Source organism: Canis lupus, chromosome 23, assembly GCF_003254725.2.
Source record: "Canis lupus dingo isolate Sandy chromosome 23, ASM325472v2, whole genome shotgun sequence".
Taxonomy (NCBI): domain Eukaryota; kingdom Metazoa; phylum Chordata; class Mammalia; order Carnivora; family Canidae; genus Canis; species Canis lupus.
The window spans coordinates 31,005,321-31,030,142 of NC_064265.1; the positions used below are offsets into that span (position 1 = coordinate 31,005,321).

The window sequence follows — 24,822 nt, forward strand, 5'->3', positions numbered from 1 at the left end:
CTACTTCCCCCAAAATAAGAAAGCAGAAATAACTTTCATTAAAAAAATAAAAAAGAAGCCGTTTCCTACGAAAGGACAGCCTCTGTTTCTAAGTTGTTTCTCCCCCCAGCTTTTCTTTAAGTTTTCTTCCTCCAATACTGCCTTTTCCTGCACGAGGCAAACCAGACATCTTTTTATGCTGTTTTCCTTTTCTTAAGAAAGAGAAATGTATCTTGAAGACAAACCAATCCCAAGACTAATGATAAATATAAAAAAAAAAGCAAAACACCAAAACTTTAAAGGTGAATCACCTACATTACCTTGATGAAGTAAAAAAATAAAAAAGCAGTTGGCACTAAGATAACTATTCCAAGTATCTGTGTTTAAACAATTTTAAAAACTGTTTATTTATTTTGTAAGAATGTACCCCTAGTCCAAAGTAACTATGTTTTAAAAAATTTGGGGCCAAAAAATTTACAAAAACTTTTTCAGTTCAACCTAATAAAAATGATATCTAGAAAATATTCCACATTATTAAGTCTGTCTTTAAAAGAAAGCTCAGATTCTAAAGCATTCCTAAGGCACGGTCTTCTGGAAGACTTAATGTGCTTCTGCTGGTGTTGCATGACGTACGAAGCATGCATGACTGGTTCCAAGTGAGCCCCGACAGGCACCGTACTCCTGATGCCATGGGACTGTGAGAGTAAAATCAGACATAGGCCCCCAGGGCTGCGTGGAACTCCGTGAGACACTGTACCAGCTGCTGGAACTTGGGCCTCTCCTCCGGATCTAAGGCCCAGCAACAAGCCATCACAGCAAATCTGCAGAGTGACAAAAATGAGAAATTGGGCTAATGATGATTCAGTACTCCTAATCTTCTGGTCAATTTGATGCCAGTTATGTCTCTCCCTAAAGGTAGGCGTGGGGACAATGACTTAAAAATGAATGAATATTACTATATGTTGGCAGTTCTGAAATGAAAGAAAAAAAAACTAACAAGTTTTCTGGATTTTATGTGTGGATTTCAATTCTTCATGATGTCATATCAAAATACATCAGCAAATACAGAAATTTCACATAAATACCTAAAACACAGACAAAATAATAATCTATGATTTTGGAGCAAAAGAACTTAGAGGAAGAGGATGACTAATCTAATCTGAGCTCTAAGCACCCTGGATCTACAGTAAAATTAGTGCAAAAGGTGCCACCACACCATGGTATAGAAACCTTCAGGGGATTCAGGAACCAAGACCACAGTCATCTGTGCACTCAATCACCTGAATAGCCTCCTGCCCACCCTACTCCCTTTTTATGGGAAGATTAGCTATATGATAAAGACAGGAAACAGGAACTGTCTCAGCCTGCAACATTTCCTTAACCTATCAGTTGACACCAAATAGCAAAGAAAGATGACAATGAGAAAGGCTTTCTACAACTAAGGCTGTATAAATGAAAGTTGGATACTCACTCTACATAGAATAACTGACATAATATTCAATATTTTCTTACTATGTACATTACTGGTCTCTCAGATTAGACTAAGCACGACAAATGTAAGAACTACAAGACGTTCTAATTTCAAATGTGTTAAAGAGTGAATGAGTCTGGCTGACTCTGTGGTTCTCCATGAGTCTAATTCAAATCCAAAGAGTCATTACTCTCCAAAGGAAGTCTCTGTATGAAATTGGGCACTAGCTCTTCTTCTTTTATCCCTCTATCATAAAGGGGAATGAAACCCATGTCTTTTAAGCTCAGAGAAACTCACAGCTCATCAGGACAGTTGATTGGTTGGGCTATTCGGTAACCATCCTTCAGGTATGCAGCCATCTCAAAGGGATCAATGTCCACATAGGGCGTCTGGCCCAGAGTCATGAGCTCCCACAGCGTCACTCCGAAGGCCCACTGAGGAGAGAAGGAGAAACACAATGAAGGAAGATTTAAAACAGTTGTCAGAGTGCTGCTTCCCATGACCAGGTATGAACCAAAAATAGCACTCAACCCTCAAGGAAAGCAAGTTACTATTTACAAAAAAAAAAAAAGTCTACCATAACTAGTTAGTTTCTCTTGTTGGAACAGAAAAGAACATCTTAATGAAGGCACTGTTTAAAATGAATATCATTTTACATATTCTAAGGTAATTAGATCCCTTGGAAAGAACTGTTTTTACTATTGATTACAAGACCAACCATCCAAAACTGCTAATTATATCTAAGATTTTCCTAATATGAAAAATCTGTTACATTAAATAACCATAGCTAGTTTGCAAAATTGAGAAGTGGAAAATGAGTATAAATTTAGCCTAACTGGAGGGAAGAACATTCTGAGTAAGTTAAATATGTAAACTACGTAAAATATAAGATGTCATGGGTTTTTACTACATTCAAATAATTTATATTACCAGACGAAAGTAAGCTGGAAAAATACCTTCCAACCTTGCTTGAGTAAAAGATCAGATTTATTTAAAATCAGCATGTGAACTATTGGTAAGAACAGAAATCATAAGCTGTGGCAAGAATATTTGTTCATGGTCCAACCAGGGCTCCCCATTTTGGCCCAGCTGTGCTTACACTCGCTCACAGGGATTGTGCAGAGGGCAGGCAACGTATCTACACAGAGTTACTGCCATGCAGCCAGAAAAGACTCAGAGCAGAGACTCCTGATGATCCACTGCCACTCACGAACCTGAAGTCAACAAAGCTGAAGCTGGAAGAGGAGGAAGGTATCATGTTTACGAGTCCCTTCTGTTCTAGACATTTTGAATCCTTTATCTCCATCTAATTTTCACAAAAATGGGAAGTAGGTATACATTGTAAAGTCTAGGACAGGTTTCTTAACTTCAGCACTATGTATATTGTGGGCTGCAAAATTCTTTGTTGTGAGAGGCTATCCTGTACCTTATGGGATGTTTAGCAATATCCCTGGCATCTACTAGATGCCCCAAAAGTGTGATAACTGAGAATATCTCCAGGTATTACCTAATGTTCCCTCATGGGGAGGACAAAACTGTCCCTTGAGAACCACTAAGCTAGACTAATCAAAGAAAATAAAGGACACAAATTACTGTTATCAGAAATGAAAGAGGGAACATCATTACATCAAAAAATAGACTCAACTTTATGACAATAAATTCAGTAACTTAGATGAAAAGAACAAATTTCTCAAAAGACACAAATTACCAAAATAGACATAAGAATAAGTAGAAAACTTATGTAGCCCATATCTATTAAAGAAACTGAATTCAGGGTGCCTGGGTAGCTCAGTAAGCTGAGTGTCTGCCTTCGACTCAGATCATGATCCCAGGGTCCTGGAATCGAGCCCTGCTCAGTGGGGAGCCTGCTTCTCCCTCTCCCCCTGCCCCTCCACTCATGCTCTCTCTCAAATAATTTAAAAAAAAAAAAAGAAAGAAAAGAAATTGAATTCATAGTTAAAAATCTTTCCACGAAGAAAACTGCATCGTATTTCACTGAGTGAATTCCATCAAACTTGAAAGAAAAAAAAAAAAAAAACAGGACAAATTTTTATTAGTTTCCTAAGGCTTCCACAATGAAGCACCACAAACTAGGTGGCTTAAACAACAGTATGTATTATCCCACAATTCTGGAGTCTGGAAATTCAAAATCAAGGTGTCACCAGGGCTTTGCACCCTCTGAAACTCATGGGGAAGGATCCTTCCTCGCTTATCCCCCAGCTTTTGATGGTGGCCTTGGCTTGTAGAAGCAGCACTTCATTCTCTGCCTCTGTTTTCACGAACATTCTTCCCTCACATGTCTGTGTCTCTTCTTATAAGGATACTAGTCATACTGGATTAAGGTCCACCCTAATTGAGCATAACCTCATCCTAACATTATATCTGCAATAGCCTCATTTTCAAATAATGTCACATTCTAAGGTACTGGAAGTTAGGACTTCAACCTATTTTTTACAGAGGGCACAGTTCAACTTTCAACACAATCCTACACAAACTCTTTCAAAAACAGGGCAAGAAAAATATCTCCCAACTCCATTTATTTTTTTTATTTTTATTTTTTTTAAATTTTTATTTATTTATGATAGTCACAGAGAGAGAGAGAGGCAGAGACACAGGCAGAGGGAGAAGCAGGCTCCATGCACCAGGAGCCTGATGTGGGATTCGATCCCGGGTCTCCAGGATCGCGCCCTGGGCCAAAGGCAGGCGCCAAACCGCTGCGCCACCCAGGGATCCCCCAACTCCATTTAAAGGCAGGATTCTCTTAAATACCAAAACCCAAAAGTTAAACCTTTGGAATTTAGTATCTTTTTCATTAACAGATCATTAGGGTGGAGCAATGCCCATCCCAGATGTCTCTGTTTTTGAAGAGGAGCGGGGGAGAAAAGGAAGAGAGGAACAGATGGGGACAGATGTATAGTTTTAAAATCTCCATAGAAGGGCACCCAGGCAGCAAAGTCAGTTAAGCATCTGAGTATTGCTTACAGCTCAGGTTGTGATCACAGGGTCCTGGGATTGAGACCCACATCACACTCTGCACTCAGTGCAGAGTCTGCTTGGGATTCTCTCCCTCTCCCTTTGCCCCTGAAAATGTGCTCACGCACTCTTTGAGATAAATAATAAATCTTTAAAAAAAAAATCTCATGGAGACAGAGCCTACTAATTTTCCCTAAAACTACTGGTTTAAAAATGGAAAATGATTTCAAATTAATAAAAGTTAAAGGAAGGTACCTGCATACATCCAGGTATTTGTCTATCTTAAAAGCACACTCTAGGTAAACATTTAATAATGACAATGATTAGTAATGCTTAATTTAAAAAATCATGTCTAATTTCTTTATGGAAGATAGTGCACTACTCTGATGAAATAGAGTTGAAAAAAGTAATAAAACTGGCTGGGTGTTCCTACCCCTTCTTCATGAAATGAGATGGATCTGTTCTTATTCACTGATTGTGGCAGCAGCTATGGATAAGGAATAATCAGTCCAAACCAGATTTTGGAGGAAGAAACAATGGGAATTAATAAAAAGTGGGTACTGCCATATTGTACACAGTGGACAAACCCCATTCACTGACAAGGGAGGTACACTCTGACAACTTCTGACTATAAGGGACTTTCACAGTAATGCTGCTGGTATCTGAGATATGGAAGGTACACAGGTATGAAAATAGTATAATGTATATAAGCTGACTTTAAAAAATTATTTTTTTCACACTGTTTTGTCCACATTATTAACACTGAGCACCCACCTAAGGTCTATTATATATTGCAACCCTAATAAACACACACAAAAAAGAACAATAAACCCGAAGGGTACATTGCAGTTTCATTTCCTTAAAAGCCAACAAAAGTGATTAATTATATGTTGGCTCGCTAACTCTTTAAAAAATATCAAGACCAAACAGCAAAAAGATGATTTGTGGAAAAACTGCTCTCCAAAGTCTTCCGATAACTAAGCCATTTAAAATTTAGACAGACTTATTCTATAATTTCCTTTTGTTTGACGTCGTTGGAAAAGGGGCAATAAGAAGGTCAAGCTGTTTTTTCCAGAGTTTTATGAAAGGCTACTGCTACATCCGTTTAAAGCACATTTAGAGAATAACAACGTTCTTTTTTTCATCTTAGTCCTCTTCTCTCAATTTGTGTTATTTTATAGCTTCTTAATATGTAGGATATGAAACTTTTTTTCACTAGCAACATATACTCATTGAGTTGTCAAAGTATATAAATAAAATTCTTTTTTTACTCTTTAATGGAATATTAACTAATGCTGGGACTATTAGGAGATTTCCATTCTGTTACTTCAGGAACTTATAAGGCAAGGCTGACCTCGGTATACTATATACTCTGCTGAGAAAAGAATTTTATCCTTTTCTAAAGGGTCTCCCATCTGACCACAATAAAAGCATCACAATGAAGTGTTTTATGACTGACTTTTCTGTTAATACTAGAAACCTAGCATTTCCTTCTCACATATGGAAATGGATTCAGATGACCAAAGACCCATTAATTTAATCTGGGCCAAGTGCTTTCCCAGCTTGACTAATGAAAAGAATCATCTAAGGTGTGTTTTAAACAAATCTTTGTCTTAAGATCTAGCAAATTTAGAAATTAATCTTCTACGTGTTAGCAGCAGTGGTCAGATAACAAAGATAGCTTTTATTTTTTATTGCAGTATAGCTGACATCCAATAAAATGCACATAATGTGCTTGATCTGGTAAGCTCATATATGTTTATGTATACATTCCTGCAACCATCGCCAAATCAAGATAATGAACAAATTCATCACCTCTAGAATCCTTCCCTCCTGCCTCTCCCCATTGCCACCCCTATCATCCCCAAGTAACCATTAATCTGCTTTCTGTCATGAGTTTGCATTTTCTAGAATTTTATATAAATGGAAACCATTCAAACAATATACTTTTTTGCCTAGCTTCTTTCACTTAGAATAATGATTCTGGCATTTATCTATGACATAGTATATATTGACAGTTCATTCTTTTCATTGTTGAATAGTAGTCCATTATATGAATACAGTGGCTTGTTTATCCATTTACCTACTGATGGACATTTAGATTATTTCCAGGTTTAGTTACTGAAAATTGTTATAAACATCTGTGTACAAGTACTGGTAAGGATACATGCTTTCATTAAGTTAGAAGTGAAGTGATTGCATATGGTAGGTATATTCAGCTTCTGGGGGGTGAGAAGCAGAGGGGGAGGGAGGGAGAGAATCTTAAGCAGGCTCCATGCTGGGTCTCACAATCCTGAGATCATGACCCTGAGCCGAAATCAACAGTTAGAAGCTTACTGACTGGGCCACCCAGGTGCTTCAGATGTTTTACTTTTTAAGAAACTGCCAAGCCATTTCCCAAAGTGAATGTACCATATGTTTAGATTCCCACCAGCAAGCAGCATAAGAAAGCTATGTTTCTCCATATCCTTGCTAACACTTCAGTCTTCAATTTTAGCCATACAAATGGGTGTGTAATGCTATCTCACTGTGGTTTTACTTTGCATTCTGATGACTAATGAATTTGACTTTCATATGCTTATTTGACATTTGTATATCTTCATTGGTGAAGCATATCTTCAAATATTTTGCCCATTTTTGTTACTAAGTTTTAAGAATTCTTTATATATTTTTCATGTATTTCCTTTATCACATGTGTATGATTTGCAAATATTTTCTGAGTGTGACTTGTCTTTTCATTCTCTTGATACTGTATTTCAAAGAGCACAAGTTGAAAATTTTGATAGCTTGATTTATTCTCCCAGGGATTTTGATTTGGTCCCAAGGAATCTTTCCTTAACACAAAGTTCCAAAGGATTTTCACCTACGTTCTCTTCTAAAATTGCTATAGTTTTAGATTTTACATTCAAATCTCTGATCTATTTTGAGTTAATTTTTGTATATATGGAGCTAGGTATGGATCAAAATTCATTTTTTTTGTAGCTGCATATCCAACTGCTCTAGGACTGTTTAAAAGACAATCCTTTCTCCACCAAATTGCCTTTGCCCTTTTTTGCAAATTAACTGCCCATACATATGCGGATCAACTTTTAAGTATTCTGTTCTGTTTAACTTGTCTATCTTAATGCTAACATTACACTGTCTTGATTACTGTAACTTTAAATCAGACCTCCAACTTTTTTTTTTTAAAGCTCTTTTGGCTATTCTAGGTTCTCTGCATTTCTTTATCTATTTTAGAATCAAACTGTCAATTTTTACCCTCAAAATTAAAAGCCTGCAAAAATTTTCTTTGGGATTGTGTCAAATCTATAGATCAACTTGGAGATAACATCTTAATATTGAGATTTCTGATAAATAAACAATGGGATAGCTCTCCATTTATATAGGTCCTTAATTTCTTTCAAATAATGTTTTATAGTTTTCATTGTGTAGATATTTCATATTTTTTTCAGATATTTCCCAAGAACTTCATATTTTTGGATCCTTTTATGTTTTTTAAAAACTTAGGGGAAGAAAACAATATGGAGGTTCCTCAAAAAATTAAAAATAGATCTACATGAGATCTGGTAATTCCACTACCAGGTATACCCAAAAGAAATGAAAATAGGGGGAATCCCTGGGTGGCTCAGTGGTTTAGCGCCGCCTTTGGCCCAGGGTGTGATCCTGGAGTCCTGGGGATCGAGTCCCATGTCGGGCTCCCTGCATGGAGCCTGCTTCTCTCTCTGCCTGTGTCTCTGCCTCTCTCTGTCTCTCATGAATAAATAAATAAAATATTTTTTTAAAAAAAGAAAGAAATGAAAATAGTATTTTGAAGAGATAAATGCGCCCCTATGTTGACTGCAGCATTATTCACAACAGCCAAGATATGGAAACAACCTAAATGCCCCTCTACTGATGAATGCATAACAAAGATGTGGCATATACACAACGGAGTATTATTCATATAATGAATTAGAAAATGTTCTCTCCTCAATTTCCTGAGAGTGTATAGAATTTGTACTATTTCTTCTTTAAATGTTTGGAATGCCAGTGCCCTAAAATTTCTCTGGACCCAGAGTTTTCTCTTTCAGGCAGGTTTTTAACTAAACATTCCATTTCCTTAATAGATACATGGCTATTCAGATCATCAATTTCTTAAGCTCTGAAAGTTATTTTTCAAAAAATTTGTCCATTTCACCTAAGTGCATGAATTTACTGGGAAAAAGTTCATAATATTTTTACTACCAAATACTTGTGAGAATCTGTAATGCTATCACCTTTCTCATTCACTACATTGTTAATTTGCTACATCTTTTTTCCTGTTTAGTCTGGTGAGAGATTTATCATAAATAAGTATTCTCACAGTTTAGGCACTGGTTTCACTGATTTTCTCTATTGTTTTTCTATTTCATATTGCACTGAATTCTGTCTATATTATTTTTTTTCACCTACTTACCCGGGGTTTAATTTGCTCTTCTTCTAGGTTTTTTTTTTTTTTTTTTAAAGATTTTATTTATTTATTCATGAGACACATAGAGAGAGAGAGGCAGAGACACAGGCAGAGGAAGAAGCAGGCTCCATGCAGGGAGCCCGATGTGGGACTCAATTCCGGGTCTCCAGGATCACACCCTGGTCTAAAGGCGGCGCTAAACCGCTGAGCTACCCAGGCTGCCCATCTTTTTCTAGTTTTTAAGGTAAAAACTAAGGTCCCTGATTTGAGACTTTTCTTCTTTTCTAATATTGAGGTTTAATAGTATAAATATTCTCCTTAACAATTTTCTATTTTATTAATGAGAGAGGGGGCACTAAAATATGTTCAATTATTTTAAAGAGATTTAAATAAGAAAAAGTACATATTTATGCATATAGTTACCATTTCTGGTGCTCTCTGTTCCTTTGTATAGCTCCATATTTCCATCTAGTATCGTTGGTTCTGAAAGGACTTTTTAAAATATTTTTTATATGTGGGTTTGCTTATGACAATTATTTCAGCTTTGGTATTTCTTTAAAAAGTCATTATTTCCCCTTCATTTTTTAAAGATATTTTCACTGGATATAGAATTCTATGTTTATAGGAGTTTTTCTTACAGTTACTTTAAAAATGTTTAACTGTCTTCTCCTGTGCACTGCTTCCAATGAGAAAATTGTTGTCATCCTTTTTGTTTCCTTTGTATATTAACATTTTTTTCCCAGCTGCTTCTAAGATTTTCTCTTTATCACTAGTTTTCAACAATTTGATTATAATGCACTGTGTTTTAGTTTCTTTCTTTTTTTATTTTATTATTATTATTTTTTAATGATAGTCACAGAGAGAGAGAGAGAGGCAGAGACATAGGCAGAGGGAGAAGCAGGCTCCATGCACCGGGAGCCCGGTGTGGGATTCGATCCTGGGTCTCCAGGATCGCGCCCTGGGGCAAAGGCAGGCGCCGAACCGCTGCGCCACCCAGGGATCCCTGTGGTTTAGTTTCTTTTTGCTTCTTGGATTTGGGGTTTGTTCAGTTCTAAAATCTGTGGGTTTATAGTTTTCACCAAATGTGGAAACATCTCAGTCTTTCTTAGTTTTTCTATCCCTCCCCTTCATTCTGTGAACCCCAACTGCACATATATTCAGCAATGTGAAGTTGTTCCAATGAGAGATCCTTCTTCAAGAATTTCCTGTATCTTCTCTCTCCTTCAAGAGCTTTACTCCCATCTGGAAGAAAAGTACTCTTCCTCCCACGCCAAGACTACACCTTTATCTGGCCTCTTGAGCCCATTCACCTATTATCTCTTGGACATCCTCTCCAAAAACCACACATCCAATCTTTCTCCCCATGTTTCCCTGGCCTAAAAAGCAAACCAAATGGATCCAATTAAAAAACAAAACAAAACAAAAAATCCCCAGAAAAGTAACAAAATTAAGCCTCACTTAATCCTGCCATCCCATCAAACTAAAATCATTTCACTCCTCTTCATAGCTGTTCTTCAAAGGACAATCTACTTATTGCCCTCCCTTGAACATTTCCCACAAAACCCACAATCACATCTATCCTTAATGATTTACTAAATCCACTAATTCAAATGCCCTGAATGATTTCCTCACCCTTTCTGACCACTGCAGGTATGTTTACAAATTAAAGTCTCTTTGAAACTATTTCTTTCCTTGGCTTCGATGACACAGCATTCAATTTGTTTTAATTCTTCATTCATCATTCTTTTCTCACTAACTGAAACTACATATTCCCTACATTCTTCCCTTGGCTTTCTCCTCTGTATATATTCACTACCTCTGGGATCAAACCCTTCTGTTCATTCAATCTCCACTTTAATGAAGCTGATCTCCAATTTCTAATATCCTACTTCTATGTTTTTCCAGAATTCCAGACCTGCATTCCATCCATTAATATCCTGAATTCAATATGCCTCATATCAAATCAATCCTATTTTCCCCAAACCAGATATTCTACCTATTGTCTTCAACTGTGTTATATCTTCACACTAACTTAAGATTTACTCCAAGCAGAAGGACAAACATTATATGGTCTCATTCATTTGGGGAATATAAAATATAGTGAAAGGGAATAAAGGGGGAAGGAGAAAAAATGAGTGGGAAATATCAGAAAGGGAGACAGAACATGATAAGACTCCTCACTCTGGGAAAGGAACAAGGGGTGTAGAAAGGGAGGTGGGCGGGGGGTGGGGGTGACTGGGTGACAGGCACTGAGGGGGGCACTTGATGGGATGAGCACTGGGTGTTATTCTATATGTTGGCAAATTGAACACCAATAAAAAAAAAAAAAAAAAAAAGATTTACTCCAACCACAGAACTAAAGAAAAGTACAGATCAAAGATTGCACTGAAGTTTTCAGAAACATGGGCATCAGGAAGAAAGGCAGAGTAGATATCTATGCAATATATCTAATAGGTAAGAGGGGAGCCTCAGTGCACAAAGGTCAATTAATAAATTTACTCATAAATAACAACTATAGTCAAAAAAGATGGAATCTCTAAAGTCAAGTCTGTGGGAATAAGACAAGGAGAAATGTGAGATTCAGCATGGAAATACAGAGGATAAGGGGTCAGTGTGAGCCATTCAGGATCCTTTTACAAATTCAAGTACACAGCTCTGCAGGGATAAGATTAACATAGCTGGCTGTGAATGTTCTTAAAATAAATGACCCAAAAGGTATATATATGTACATCAATTTCAAGTCTGTAACTGTGGAACACCTGCTAAAGAAAAAAGAAGGAAAGCAGAGTTTCCATTGCCCATTCTAGGAAGAATAACTTATGCATAAAAATATAAGGCATCAGTGGTAGGTGCCATTAGGTAAGTACAAAATTCTCTGGGGGTCCAAAGAAGACCAAATCAAAGGGCAAAAAGTAACTTGTGTCTTTGGATCCAGGAGGAATTCCAGATTGGATGAAATGCAAAATATAAGGAAATGCACAATGGAAATTATAAAGCTAAAACAGGAAGGTAAGGTAAGAAACAGAAGGCTTTGAAAACCAGAGGAAGGAGTATGGATCTTTCTTTATCAACTCCCTATAAATAAAAGTTCACTTTGAAAATTAACAACTCAGGAAACAACAGATGTTGGCAAGGATGTGGAGAAAAGAGAACCCTCTTTACACCACTGATAGGAATGCAAACTGGTGCAGTCACTCTGGAAAACAGTATGGAAGTTCCTCAAAAAGTTAAAAATAGAGCTACCCTACAACCCAGCAATTGCACTATTAGGTATTTATCCAAAGGATACACACATAGTGATTTGAAGGGGCACATGCACCCCAATGTTTACAGCAGCAATGCCCATAATAGCCAAAATGTGGAAAGAGCCCAGATGTCCACTGACAGATGAATGGATTAAGAAGATGTATACACACACACACACACACACAAACACACACATATCCCGACTGTGGAATATTACTCAGCCATCAAAAAGAATTAAATCTTGCCATTTATAATATTGTGGATAGAACGAGGGTATTATGCTAAATGAAAGAAGTCAGTCAGAGAAAGACAGATACCATATGATTTTACTCATTTGTGGAATTTAAGAAACAAAACAGGTGAAAATAGGGGAAGTGAAGGAAGAATAAAATAAGATGAAAACAGAGTAAGACAATCATAAAAGACTCCTAACTATAGGAAACTGAGAGTCACTGGAGGGGCTGGTGGGCGGGGAAATGGGGCAATTGGGTGATGAGCATTAAGGAGGGCACTTGATGTAATGAGTACTGGGTGTTGTATGCAACTAATGGATCATTAAATTCTATCTCTGCAACTAATAACACAGTATATGTTAACTAAATTGAAGTAAAAAAAAAAGTTCAATTTGAAGATCAAAATATCATGGAGGAATATTCATAGCAGTGAAAGCTTAAGTTCACCTAACTAACATTGATTGATTTTCACAAGTTTTCAAAAGTGACATCACTGTGCACAAAGTACAGGCTTTACTGATATATATATATATATATATATATATATATATATATATTTTTTTTTTTTTTTACTATATATATATCCCATCCTAAATATCCAATGTTCAAAGCTTTTATTATCCTATGAATTTTAAGTTTTCAGACATAGTTTCTAGGCTTTTTCAATAACCAAAACTGAAATATACATCTTTAAGAAGGAGTATATTACTTTAAGAAAGCTTTACTATTTAAAATTTAAGACCTCATTAATAAATGTATATTCATGACCCTTAAAGTGGATCTTTCAGCAGTTCTTCCAAGGTTAACTATTACCTAAAAATCTTAATACTCCTCAGATTTATCACTGTGGAAATATTTTTTATTCCAGCTAAATAAATGAACCCAGATATAGAATGACTATACATAAAATGTACTGACTGCATCAGGTATAAAATTTAGTACATGTTGCTAACTCAACTTCAAAAGTCAACAATCTTTAGGCACAGAGTGTCATACATGATTGAAAACAGACCACTTCTAAAAAAAAAAAGAGAGAGAGAGAGAGAGAGAGAGAGAGAGACACCACTTCTGCTATGTATCTACCCTAGAATCTGTGATTAGAAAAGAGAAAAGAACAAATATTGGATACCTACCAGGCCATCACATGTATCTATCTATGACACTTTTCCTCTATTACACTAGATGCTTCGACACTGCTCCATCAGAACACAGGCTATCTGAAGGTAATGTTAAATAGAATGATAAGTACAAGAAAGGAAAGGAAAAGGGATGTTCACGAGATCTCTTGAGGAAAACATCTATTCTTAAGGAGAGTCTAATACAGAAAATACATCAAGGGCAATACCTGATCACAAGACAGCAACTGATCCAAATTTTTAAACAATTAAAAATTTTTTTTTAATATTAGTAATATTAAACTTTAAATCTTTATTTCCTAATGTCTGAATAATCCTTTCACCTCTCTGGCTTTTCTTTAATGTCTTTACAGTAATTCATCTAAATGCTAATTTTTATTTAGTTATTTCTTATTGAAGTATAGCTGACAATGGTACATTAGTTTCAGGTGTACAACACAGCGATTCATTATGCAAGTTTATACATTACGCTACACTCCCAAGTGTTAGCTACAATCTGTCACCATACAATGCTATTTCTCTTAAAATGTGAATTTTATGTTTAAATAATTAGTCTAAGATTTTGTTGATGTGTAAAACCTGCAACCATAGTGAAAGCAAATAAATGCTGGAAACCTAAGCATTATTCTAAAATGAGTAATAAAGAAACAATATAAAATAGAAAGTTTTCCCACACTTTTACAACTAAGAAGCATTCTCTGAAAACTGGACCTTTCTCTTTGATATCACACAGTAGTTCAAACGACCACTCTTCATGGGCATATTATGAATGTGAGTTTCTCCTGCTCAAGTCTGCTCAGGGTGTGGCAATGACCTCCCATGGCACTGGGCAAACAAGCGTAGTAAGAAGCACTTTGCTGTAGATACAACAGCTGGATAATTTTATAGATTTCTTTCCTTCTTCTAGGTCATCTTTTATGTTCACAAAATAAATACTGTAAAGGCACAGGAACATATTTTAATTTACTTTACACCCTAAAAACTATTCAAATACCTTAAAGAATCTCATTACCACAAGCCATACTGATAAGATTAGCATGGAAATCATTTCCTTGACTTGTTTTTCCCAAGAAAATGTTTTTTAAACACAATGTAACACTGTAAAGACAAAAAAGCACTAAGAAAGAAACTCTTAATTGTGCATTCCTGATTGCATTGAGTCTCTTAATAGGATATAGTCTCTTAACAGCAGAATTATGTTAGCTACTATAATTACCTAAATAATTGAAAGAAGATATAAATCAAGAAATCTATTTTCAAATAAAGGAAAAGAAAGTTACACAAAAAAAATCTATGGTGGTACCCTACATGTGATGAAAACAATAAAAACAATATCCAGAAATTCTTAAGAATGCCTAAGATGATGTCATATCTTGGAATAATAAAAGAGATTTATAACTAGTCAAAATCTAGTTGTGCATATTTCCTAAGTTCAACAGTTAAAAGCTGATATTAACATTATAAGAATCTTGACATACTGAAGTACTGAATCCTTCCAGTAAAAATTGTGAAAATACAAGCAAGAGATGCAATGTATTACTTTTAAGATGGAAAACATTAATGTATTTCCAAACAAATCACATAGAACTTTCAACCATAAAAAAAATACAAAAATGTTAATGATCTTTTAAAGAACAAAGAAGGGATCCCTGGGTGGCGCAGCGGTTTGGCGCCTGCCTTTGGCCCAGGGCGCGATCCTGGAGACCCGGGATCAAATCCCACGTCGGGCTCCCGGTGCTTGGAGCCTGCTTCTCCCTCTGCCTATGTCTCTGCCTCTCTCTCTCTCTCTGTGACTATCATAAATAATAAATAAAAGAAAAAAAAAAAAAAAATAAAGAACAAAGAAAATACTCTCTCCAAGGCAATAATATCATTTGTTAGGTGCTATATTTACACCTGAAATTATTTTACATGTGTAGAGACTGGTGAGAGTGGGATTACACTACTTATTTTGCATATGACTATGTATAAAGTTTCTCAGCCCCAAAATAGCATATTAACTGTAGCTTTTATTTTTATTATTATTATTTTTTAAATTTATTTATGATAGTCACACACAGAGAGAGAGAGAGAGAGGCAGAGACACAGGCAGAGGGAGAAGCAGGCTCCATGCACCGGGAGCCCGACGTGGGATTCGATCCCGGGTCTCCAGGATCGCGCCCTGGGCCAAAGGCAGGCGCCAAACCGCTGCGCCACCCAGGGATCCCTAACTGTAGCTTTTAAACCCCCAACTCCATCCATAAAGGAAAAGCAGGAACAGAGAATAATGATTATACATACATATTTTTAATACAAATATTAAAACACAATCTTAAACATTTATGTATTAATATAAGAACTCCAAAAAGCAGAGCTGCCTAGATGGCTCAGATGGTTAAGCATCTGCCTTCAGCTCAGGTCATGATCTCAGGGTCCTAGGATTGAGCCCCATGGCAGGCTCTCTGCTCAATGAGGAGTCGCCTTCTCCCTCTCACTCTCCTGTGCTCTCCCTCTTTCTCAAATAAATAAATAAAATCTTAGAGAAAAAAAAAGATTTCAAAAAGTATTCAATCCCAGAAAACTGAAAAATGGATTTTTACATTAATATTTTTATCAGTCATTGGAAACAGAACAGTGTTCCCATTCCTTTAATCTTAAATAGCCAAGGCAAAAGATATTTAAGGAAAAAATATATATACACACATATATTTTAAAAGAAATGAATTACTAGGAATCTAAAGAAGAAAAATCTGAACATTTTATGAGTTAACCATGTTGAATGTAAATCAATGGGTACTCTCACCATCACATTCTAAGTACAGCCAGAAGAATTTGGGTCACAGCCATTTTAAATGCTGGGGTTCCTGTGTGGCTCAGTTGATTAAGCATCTGCCTTTAGCTCAGACCATGATCTGAGGGTCCTGAGATCCAGCCCCACACTGGACTCCCTGTTCACTGGGGAACTTGCTTTTTCCTCTCCTCCCTGCTTGTCCTTTCTCTTGCTATCTCTGCCACGATTATCTCTCTTAGTAGATTTGAAAAACCATATAGTTCTACTTTAACTGATACTATGTTTTAAAGTTATGTGCTAAAACCAAAGTTAAACTCATTTGCACCCCATGAAAACAGCTTTGCTTAATGTAGGAGCTGGTAAAGAATTCCAGCTACAATTCAGAACTTCTAAATAAAGATCTGGCAACCCCTCAAAACTAGTACCATATCAATAATAGTACAACTGGTCCTTAATGATACTCAATTTACAGCTGTGTGCTAACCTAAAATCAAACTCTGCTTTCTCTTTTTATATTACTTGAGAAAAATCAAAAACAAAAATGTAACCCTTCCCTCCCCTCAAAAAAGCTTATCCTGGATTATACAGGAGGGTCCTAAATGCAATCATATGTATCTTTACCAGAGACAAGCAGAAGGAGTTTTAAGAGATAGACATAAACGAGGAGAAGGTGATGTGAACATGAAGCAGAGAGATGTAGCCAGGAGGGATGCAAACAGTCACCTTAAGCTGGAAGAAGCAAGGAAGTACACTTACTAGATTAAAACAAATAGAAAAATAGTTAAAACATAAAGCCTGTTCTCCATTCTACTGATATGCAAGAGTCCCAGCACTTACCACATCACTAGCGCTGGAGAACTCATTATTAACCAGACTTTCCAGAGCCATCCACCGAACTGGCCTGTTTTCGTTGTCCCCTAGACAATGATAGTCCATGGGGAACAAGTCTCTGGAGAGAGCATTATCTGTGATCTTAACTTGAAGTGTGTCATCAATGCTGAAAAGTAAAGACATGAACATCAAATACAATCAGAGTATTTAAAACATTTGGATCACAGTTACTCTTAAATACAACACAATGCCCACTGTAACTCCTGGAGACAACCTCAAATCCAGAGAAAACCAAACATGAATGACAATGACGAGCTCAGAACACCTACACACAGTTTCTAGCAGCCAGGTCTTTGTGGATAACTTCCCTTCTGGCCAGATAGCTCATTCCACAGGCAATCTGAATTGCCATGTGTACCAGGTCTTGTTGAGAAATTGCCTGTGGTTTAAAAAAAAAAAAAAAAAAAAGACATTGTTTGCAGTTAGCACAAAAATGATGATGGCAGCCAGCTGCTTATTTTATTCCACAATCCTACTCCATCCCAAAATACTTCTTTACACCTACACACAGAGTTTTAAAAAGCTACTTCTTCGCCAAGAATACGTTCTCATAGCTCCCTATATTTGTATCTACTATAGTCTTACCATTCTGCAATGTAACTTACCATTTACTTTACCACCTCTCTCATCTCATATTGGGAATAGCTCCCCAACACCCAGGACATACAGCAGCTGCTCTGTAATTCAGCTGTTCCATAAATGCCAAATTCTCAAGGTAATATTTAATTGCTTATTATTCGATAACCTGTTCTTTTCTTAAAAGCTAATAGTTTGGATTAGGAGATGATCTCTGGAGACCATTTTCAAGCTAATGGTCTACAGCTCTCACTACTGCTATACTCCTCTAGAGTCAGCATGCCAGTCTGTGGGCTGGGGAATGAAATTCTTCCTCAGGTGATGCTGATGGGCTACAGCCTCCAACAACTTGTTGGGAAACCTGACTTTAATCCTGTCAATTTACAAAGTGTCCTGATGTATTAAGTCAAATATTCAATACAGCTTTCAAAGCCACTTTCTCCTGGCAACTGTAGTAAGTACATTATTATAAACCCTAAAATAAACTAAATGTGGCTACAAGTTACAATAGGCAACAAAACATCAGCTAGGCTTTAAGACATCTACCATCATGTGCCTGGAATGTAACCAAATGCTCCACAGCTATGTACACAAGCAATAAAGAGAAGAAAACTCTTAGATGACTGACATCTTATAGCCAAGGATATTAAAAACAGATCCAATTATCCCCATAATTCAGACTTCTAGTCACCACCGGCTTTTGATACAATATGAACCAAATGACTCAGACAAGTGTGTTTCCACTCCTAGAAGGGAGATCTAGTATCAGTGCCTTCAAAGAGTTATCAGGAAAATGACTGAAATGGTGTTAAGAGAGAGTCTGAGGTAATTATAAATAAACATATAATGGATAAAATGGAAAAACTTCAGCATCAGTAAAGTGCAACCTTCAAAACAGGTATCATAAATCATCTTCCTCTAAATCAACAGGTTAATAAATACCTTCTGGCTCATTTTGAGTTCCTTTTTGCAGGGTTTTACACAGTTTATATATAAGAAAGTTAACATCTACTTTCAAGGAAACTATCAGAAGTTCCTGGTAAATTATTGATATTTGGGCAAATTTTTCTCACCTGAGGATTATTGGCCTCTACTAATTTGCACTGCCGTAAAAACAATTTAAGATTCCCCCAATTCATGTAAGGCAGTATCACCATGGGCTTTTCTCCTTCTTCTATACATACATGCGTAATAGGAAGAAGATTTCTAAAAAAAAAAAGAAGAAGAAGAAGAAGAAATCAGGAAGAAGTGAAATCTAAAATCTCAAGGGCTTATTTTATAACCTAAAACAAAACAAAAAAATCTCAAACATACTTAAAAATGATTACCATTAAAAATGTAAACTAAAACAAAACAAGAAAATCTCAAACATACTTAAAAATGATTACCATTAAAAATGTAATAAAATTATAAATGCCCTTTGAAACTAGACTTGAATATTTTTCACATATGCACTTTCCTGATAGAGAAGAGCTGTAAACGCAAAGTTGTTTCCTATGGACTGGATTCTCTGAAGATACATTTTAGCCACACTAAATCTTTACTATTAAGAGTTAATCAGAGACATTTAAAAAATGACTTGACACATTCTGAGTGTATTATATCATGCCCTTTAGTCCATCAATACAATGGGGGAGGGGGGTGGAAACCCATGCAGACTATGGACCAGAATATGATCATCAAGAAGGCCTCAAAGAGGCTGCAACTGTCAGAAAAGCAAGATGTCCTTAGCTGGTCATATGGGACTCAGAATCTGATTTCTAAATCCTAAATTTACCATTTATAGATAGTCTGTGCAACTCTCTCCTGGCCTTAGTCTCATACCTTTATGGCATCACACCAACCATAAAATTCGTTATGAATAAAGCCAAAGCATGTAGTAAACAGTTTTGTTTCTTTTGAAATTTCCACAGCACACATAAATACTTCCATCTTATCACTTAATGACACCTCTTTCTACTAATATCTGGAAATAATTTAATTTTCTCCAAGGTTATGTACCTTTTTACATAATTATCTTATTTTTCCCCACTATGCTGAAAATTTCTAGAAGACAAAAACTAAGATGAATTCTTATTTTTACACCCAATGTTTTGCATTCTGTGCCAGAAAAAATAAGCATTTAATAAATATTTGATAACACAAGTAATATGGCTTAAAAACATTCCTACTCTTTAATTTAGCAAATTCTGCCTCTAAGGATATTTAATAAGAAAATAATATTAAACATTAAAAAGTTACATGAACAAGGATAGTTAATACAATATTAATAGCAAAAAGTTGCAAACAACTTCAACGTGCAAATGTAAGGAAAGAGTACACTCAAATAACAGGATAGTATATAACAATTAAATGGTCACAAAGAGATGTAAAGAGAACAGGAGTACATGTTTATCTTATAGGATAGCAAGATACAAAATTAATATATGTTTGCAGGATAATTCCAAACATGGAAAAAAATAGTAAAACTCCACAAAAATATGACAAGAATTAAAAGTTGTTGTCTTTAAGTTGCAGGGCTTTAGACCATTTCTACCTTGCCTTTTCTGTATTTTCTAAATTGTCTCAACTAAGCATGTCTCTTTTAAAACCACACCCACACAATTCTGGCCCAACAATGCACAAGTGAAAGCTAGGGGCTCCCTTCATGCTACACAGGAGTTACTAAAAGGGAAAGCACTGATCCTGAGAAGCTGGAAAATGAGGACTCAAGGTAACCCCCTCTAGTATAGCTTCTGTTTGCATTACAGTCTAACAGTGGCAGTGCTGATTAGTGCCACTTAGTGAGGAAACCCATGCAGAGAGAGGTTAGGTAATCTGCCAAGGACGGACAAAAAGTGCACAGAGAAAAAAATTCAAAGCTTCATCTGATTCCAGAAACCCTTGTGCTTTCCCCTGGACCACTGGATATGCTCTTCCAGGAGAGCAAAAAAGGAATACATGAAAAGTGACAAAGCCTCTTTTCATACCACGTCCCACGCACAATAAAATGATTATAGCAGGTCTGCATTTTAGAGGCAACTGAGCACACCATGATTTTAGTAATGTGAAGTTACCCAATTTAACCCTCCCAAGATTACTCCTCTGCTCCTCTCCTCATGTCTGAAATCCACTGAGCAGAGTTAAAGGTATTTTGGTGCTGTTTGAGATCAAATCATTAAAAGCTGTCTAGAAGAAGTAACAAGCTGCATGAACATATTTTAAAGTACAAGTGGCTGGTCTTCGTTCTGCCCATTTCATAAAGAAAAAGTAGATAAAGAGGAAGATCTGAGACCTAGATGTAGGGTGGATGAGAGCAGAAACTGGTGCTGTGGACAAGAACAAGGCAGAGGAAGGGAAGGTTTTGTGGCGATAAGGAACAAGAACTACATCCAGTTCCCTGTCTTGCCCAGTGTCCTTGCAGAGAGAGAGTTGGGAGGCACTCAGTGTTCAGAAAGTCGCCATCAGGAAACTTGGGCCAGTGGAGAGCCAAACCACAAGGAGAAATAACTCAAGAGCCCTTTGTTACGAAGTACTTCTGATGTAATTTAAATAAAAATAAATTTTGTTTACACAGCTATTTTAATGTAGAGTAAAAATTATTCTCACAAATTCCAGTGGAAAAAGGAATAAAAAGAATTTCAAAATAATTTAAAGTATTTCAACACTTTACAATTCTTACTTGTGGAATGTTGAAACATGAAGTAATAAACATGTTTCACATGTGGAATTACATACTACAACTAGTTCTAAAAAATTAAATTCGGAAACGAGGTATTATTTCTAATTGACTGTATTACATTTGCTTGATCAGTTTTGTAACATGAACACTAAAGCTCATTAGTTCATTTTTATACCTCAGGCCTAGCAGAGTTGCAAGTGCAAAACTGGCACTCGTGGTTTAGAATAAGAGAATGAACAAATAAATTTATAGACACAGCCATGACACCAGGGGTCAAAAAGTAAAGCATCATAGGCCCTAGTCCTCAGTCCTCTTAAAGATAAAACAAACTGTTACAATGAATGGAAAGAACAATAATGTACTTTTCTATAAACTGACAAGGTGTTCTACTCATTAAAAACTAGGAGTCCTAGGGCACTTGGGTGGCTCAGTCGGTTAAGCATCCAACTCAAGATTTCAGCTCAGGTCTTAATCTCAAGGTTCCAAGTTCAAGCCCTGTACTGGGCTCCACACTGAGCATGCCACCTACTAAAAAAAAACAAAAACAAACAAAAACAAAAACAAAAACAAACAAAAACCCCAAAACCTAAGAGTCCTGGTATTACTGTATAGGCAGGAAGAATAATTAACTATGACCAAACTATATAATCTGCTTCTAGAAGACTTTCCCTGATCACTGAATGTTCAGTATCAACCCCATTCACCATGTGGAATTCCATCACCTAAGGGTGTTCTAGGGCTGCTAATTCATTCTGATATGATGCTGGAAAACCCTACAGCTGAAAGTCACATGAGAAATGCTGCGAATACTTGCTCTGAACATTTTCCAGCCAAAGCATCTTTGGGCTACAGTACATTAAAAACTGCTTCTTGGGAAAATCCTGGCTTTGTCTACATTTGTCCTTCTCTCACTTCTGTGAAGTGGTGCGAACCTTTTACCAGGGTAAGAATACGAGGTAGGTACAGAAGTTCTAAGTTGACATCACATACTAATATTAAACACTTTTGGCTCTGCCCCATAGAGTCAGCATAAAAGAATTTCAAGCACTTCCAATATTGCCAAAGAGATTTCCAAATGACCATTACCTATTTCTTGTTTTGTTACTCAGAGGAAACAAAATGTGTTTTTATAGAAAATACCATCTTAGGGATGAGTTATCCATCCATTCTCCTCTGTAAGTTCTACACTTGGACTGAATCAGGCCAATGGAAGATCATTTTTCAACCACTTGTCTTTAACCCTTCAACAGGACATCTTCAGTCTCTCAATACTATATGTTCAATTTTTTCAAAGGTCCTTGGGCTTTCTTATGCTCAGTGAAACCAGAAAATTTATCTGTTCATTATATTAATCAATGTCCCAGGTATAAGCTTAATGGCATCTACCTCAGACTTTGACCCTAGAAAACCTTTTTTCCTCCCCCAAGGAACATTTACACTTCTTTCCTTTTAATACTGAGATTTAACAACTTCTAATTGTTATTCAAGCTTAATTGCTCAGAAGCTAAGAGATTTTTATGTTCAATCACAGCAAAAATATTTGTATCTTTGTTGCTGGCTTGTTTCCTCTTACATCATCACAATGCCATAAACTCAGTCTGATTTTCATTAACATTTTATTGATCTTACTACTGCTGCTTTCTTTTCAGGTTCTCAAATTCTTTCAAATATGAACCAAAGTATACACAAAATTCAAAAATGAAACTCTGCACAGTCATCTTATTTTTTGGCAGAACCCAAGTAACTGCTCAAAGTACACAGAAATTAAAATGCATGCAAAAGGCAGCATGCATCACTTTTCCATGTGCTTTTATCCCCAGAAGTTTATAAATATCTTCCAAAAAGGATGGGTCACTGTCCCATTTTTTTTAAACATACACAACCAAATCTGTAATAAGCATATAAACAAAGCTGACTCTATATGCTGTTTAAAAAAAACAACAACAAAAGCCCTACCAAAATACTGATACTGCTGTATACTGCAATACTATATTTAAGCCCTTTTTGTCTCAGAATGTAGAAGCTTTCATTATAGCTCTGTGAGGAGGACTGATAATCAAGATTTTTTTAAAAAGCTCTTTATATGGAACTACAGTATTTTTTCAAAACCATAACATGATTTAATGACAAGACAGTGGTTAAATAAAATGCAGTACATCCATTCAATGAACTGCTATATAATTTATTATTTTATTTTTTATTTTATTTTTTTTTTAAAGATTTTATTTATTTATTCACGATAGACATAGAGAGAGAGAAAGGCAGAGACACAGGCAGAGGGAGAAGCAGGCTCCATGCAGGGAGCCCGATGCGGAACTCGATCCGGGGACTCCAGGATCACGCTCTGGGCCAAAGGCAGGTGCCAAACTGCTGAGCCACCCAGGGATCCCTATATATCTTTTTTAAATGAGAACATGAATTCATAGTGACTTATATGAAGAGTTAGCTACATTGTTTTGTTATATTGAAAAGCCCATTAACCTTGTTAAAGATAATAATGCTGTTATGATTATTTATGCAAACATTCTCATTGTGGGGAGGGAGGATTGCATGCTGGAAGTGAATTGAAAATGTTGAGATGTCCAGTTTACTTTAAAATATTTCTACAAAAAAAAAAATAAATAAAATAAAATAAAATAAAATAAAATATTTCTACACTCATAAATAGCTATGTACCATCTGGATGGATAGTGGACATACATACATACACCAAACAGAAAAGGCAAAATGTTAAAACTATCACTGAATTTAGGAAATGGGATTACTGGTGTTAATTATGCTTGTCTTTGGTACTCTATGTTAAAAAAAAAATCTCATAGATATTTTTTAGTATATACATATATGTATCTTACTATTCTATTTTTTAAAGGAAAACATGTACACAAAATATGTAAAAATTCTCTTGAAAGCTTAGCTATGTTTATCCAGATGTGGACTTACATACTCTACTTTATTTTCTTCTTTATACTTCATTTTTAAATTTTGTGCACTGAGCATGCATTTCACTTTAATATTCTAAAAAAAATAAGCTATTCCAAAAAGCTTTCAATTCAGAACATATCACAACATTCTTATTATAAAAATGTAGCAAACAATGTTACCATGCTTAACACTTTAATGCTGGGTAGGGTTCTTCTCTCACCTGTGATGAAGACCTCGTAGCTTACAACTTTCTGTGAGCATCATTGTCACCTGAATTTCAGAAGCTTGATCTATACAAAGAAAAAGACTAATTTGTATGTCAACAGTAAAAACAGTAGTAATAATATTTTATAAAGGTTCTTTTTTTTTTTAATTTTTATTTATTCATGATAGGCACACAGTGAGAGAGAGAGAGGCAGAGACACAGGCAGAGGGAGAAGCAGGCTCCATACACCGGGAGCCTGACGTGGGATTCGATCCCGGATCTCCAGGATCGCGCCCTGGGCCAAAGGCAGGCGCCAAACCGCTGCGCCAC

General features: G+C 36.1%; 1 protein-coding gene across 4 annotated transcripts in view; it reads right to left on the reverse strand.

Annotated features, from left to right (window-relative positions):
- Positions 1-357: 357 nt before the first annotated feature.
- The window catches only part of RYK (receptor like tyrosine kinase), an 89,524-nt gene continuing 65,059 nt past the window's right edge, over positions 358-24,822 (reverse strand). For all 4 annotated transcript variants that reach the window (XM_025448836.3, XM_049099642.1, XM_049099644.1 and 1 more), the window contains exons 10-15: positions 24,508-24,577; positions 18,778-18,910; positions 17,398-17,507; positions 17,075-17,234; positions 1,748-1,884; positions 358-800 (exon numbers count right to left, since the gene is read on the reverse strand). In XM_025448836.3, the coding sequence (XP_025304621.1) occupies positions 689-800; positions 1,748-1,884; positions 17,075-17,234; positions 17,398-17,507; positions 18,778-18,910; positions 24,508-24,577 (722 nt within the window). In that variant the 3' untranslated portion in view covers positions 358-688. The remainder of the gene's footprint in view (positions 801-1,747; positions 1,885-17,074; positions 17,235-17,397; positions 17,508-18,777; positions 18,911-24,507; positions 24,578-24,822) is intronic.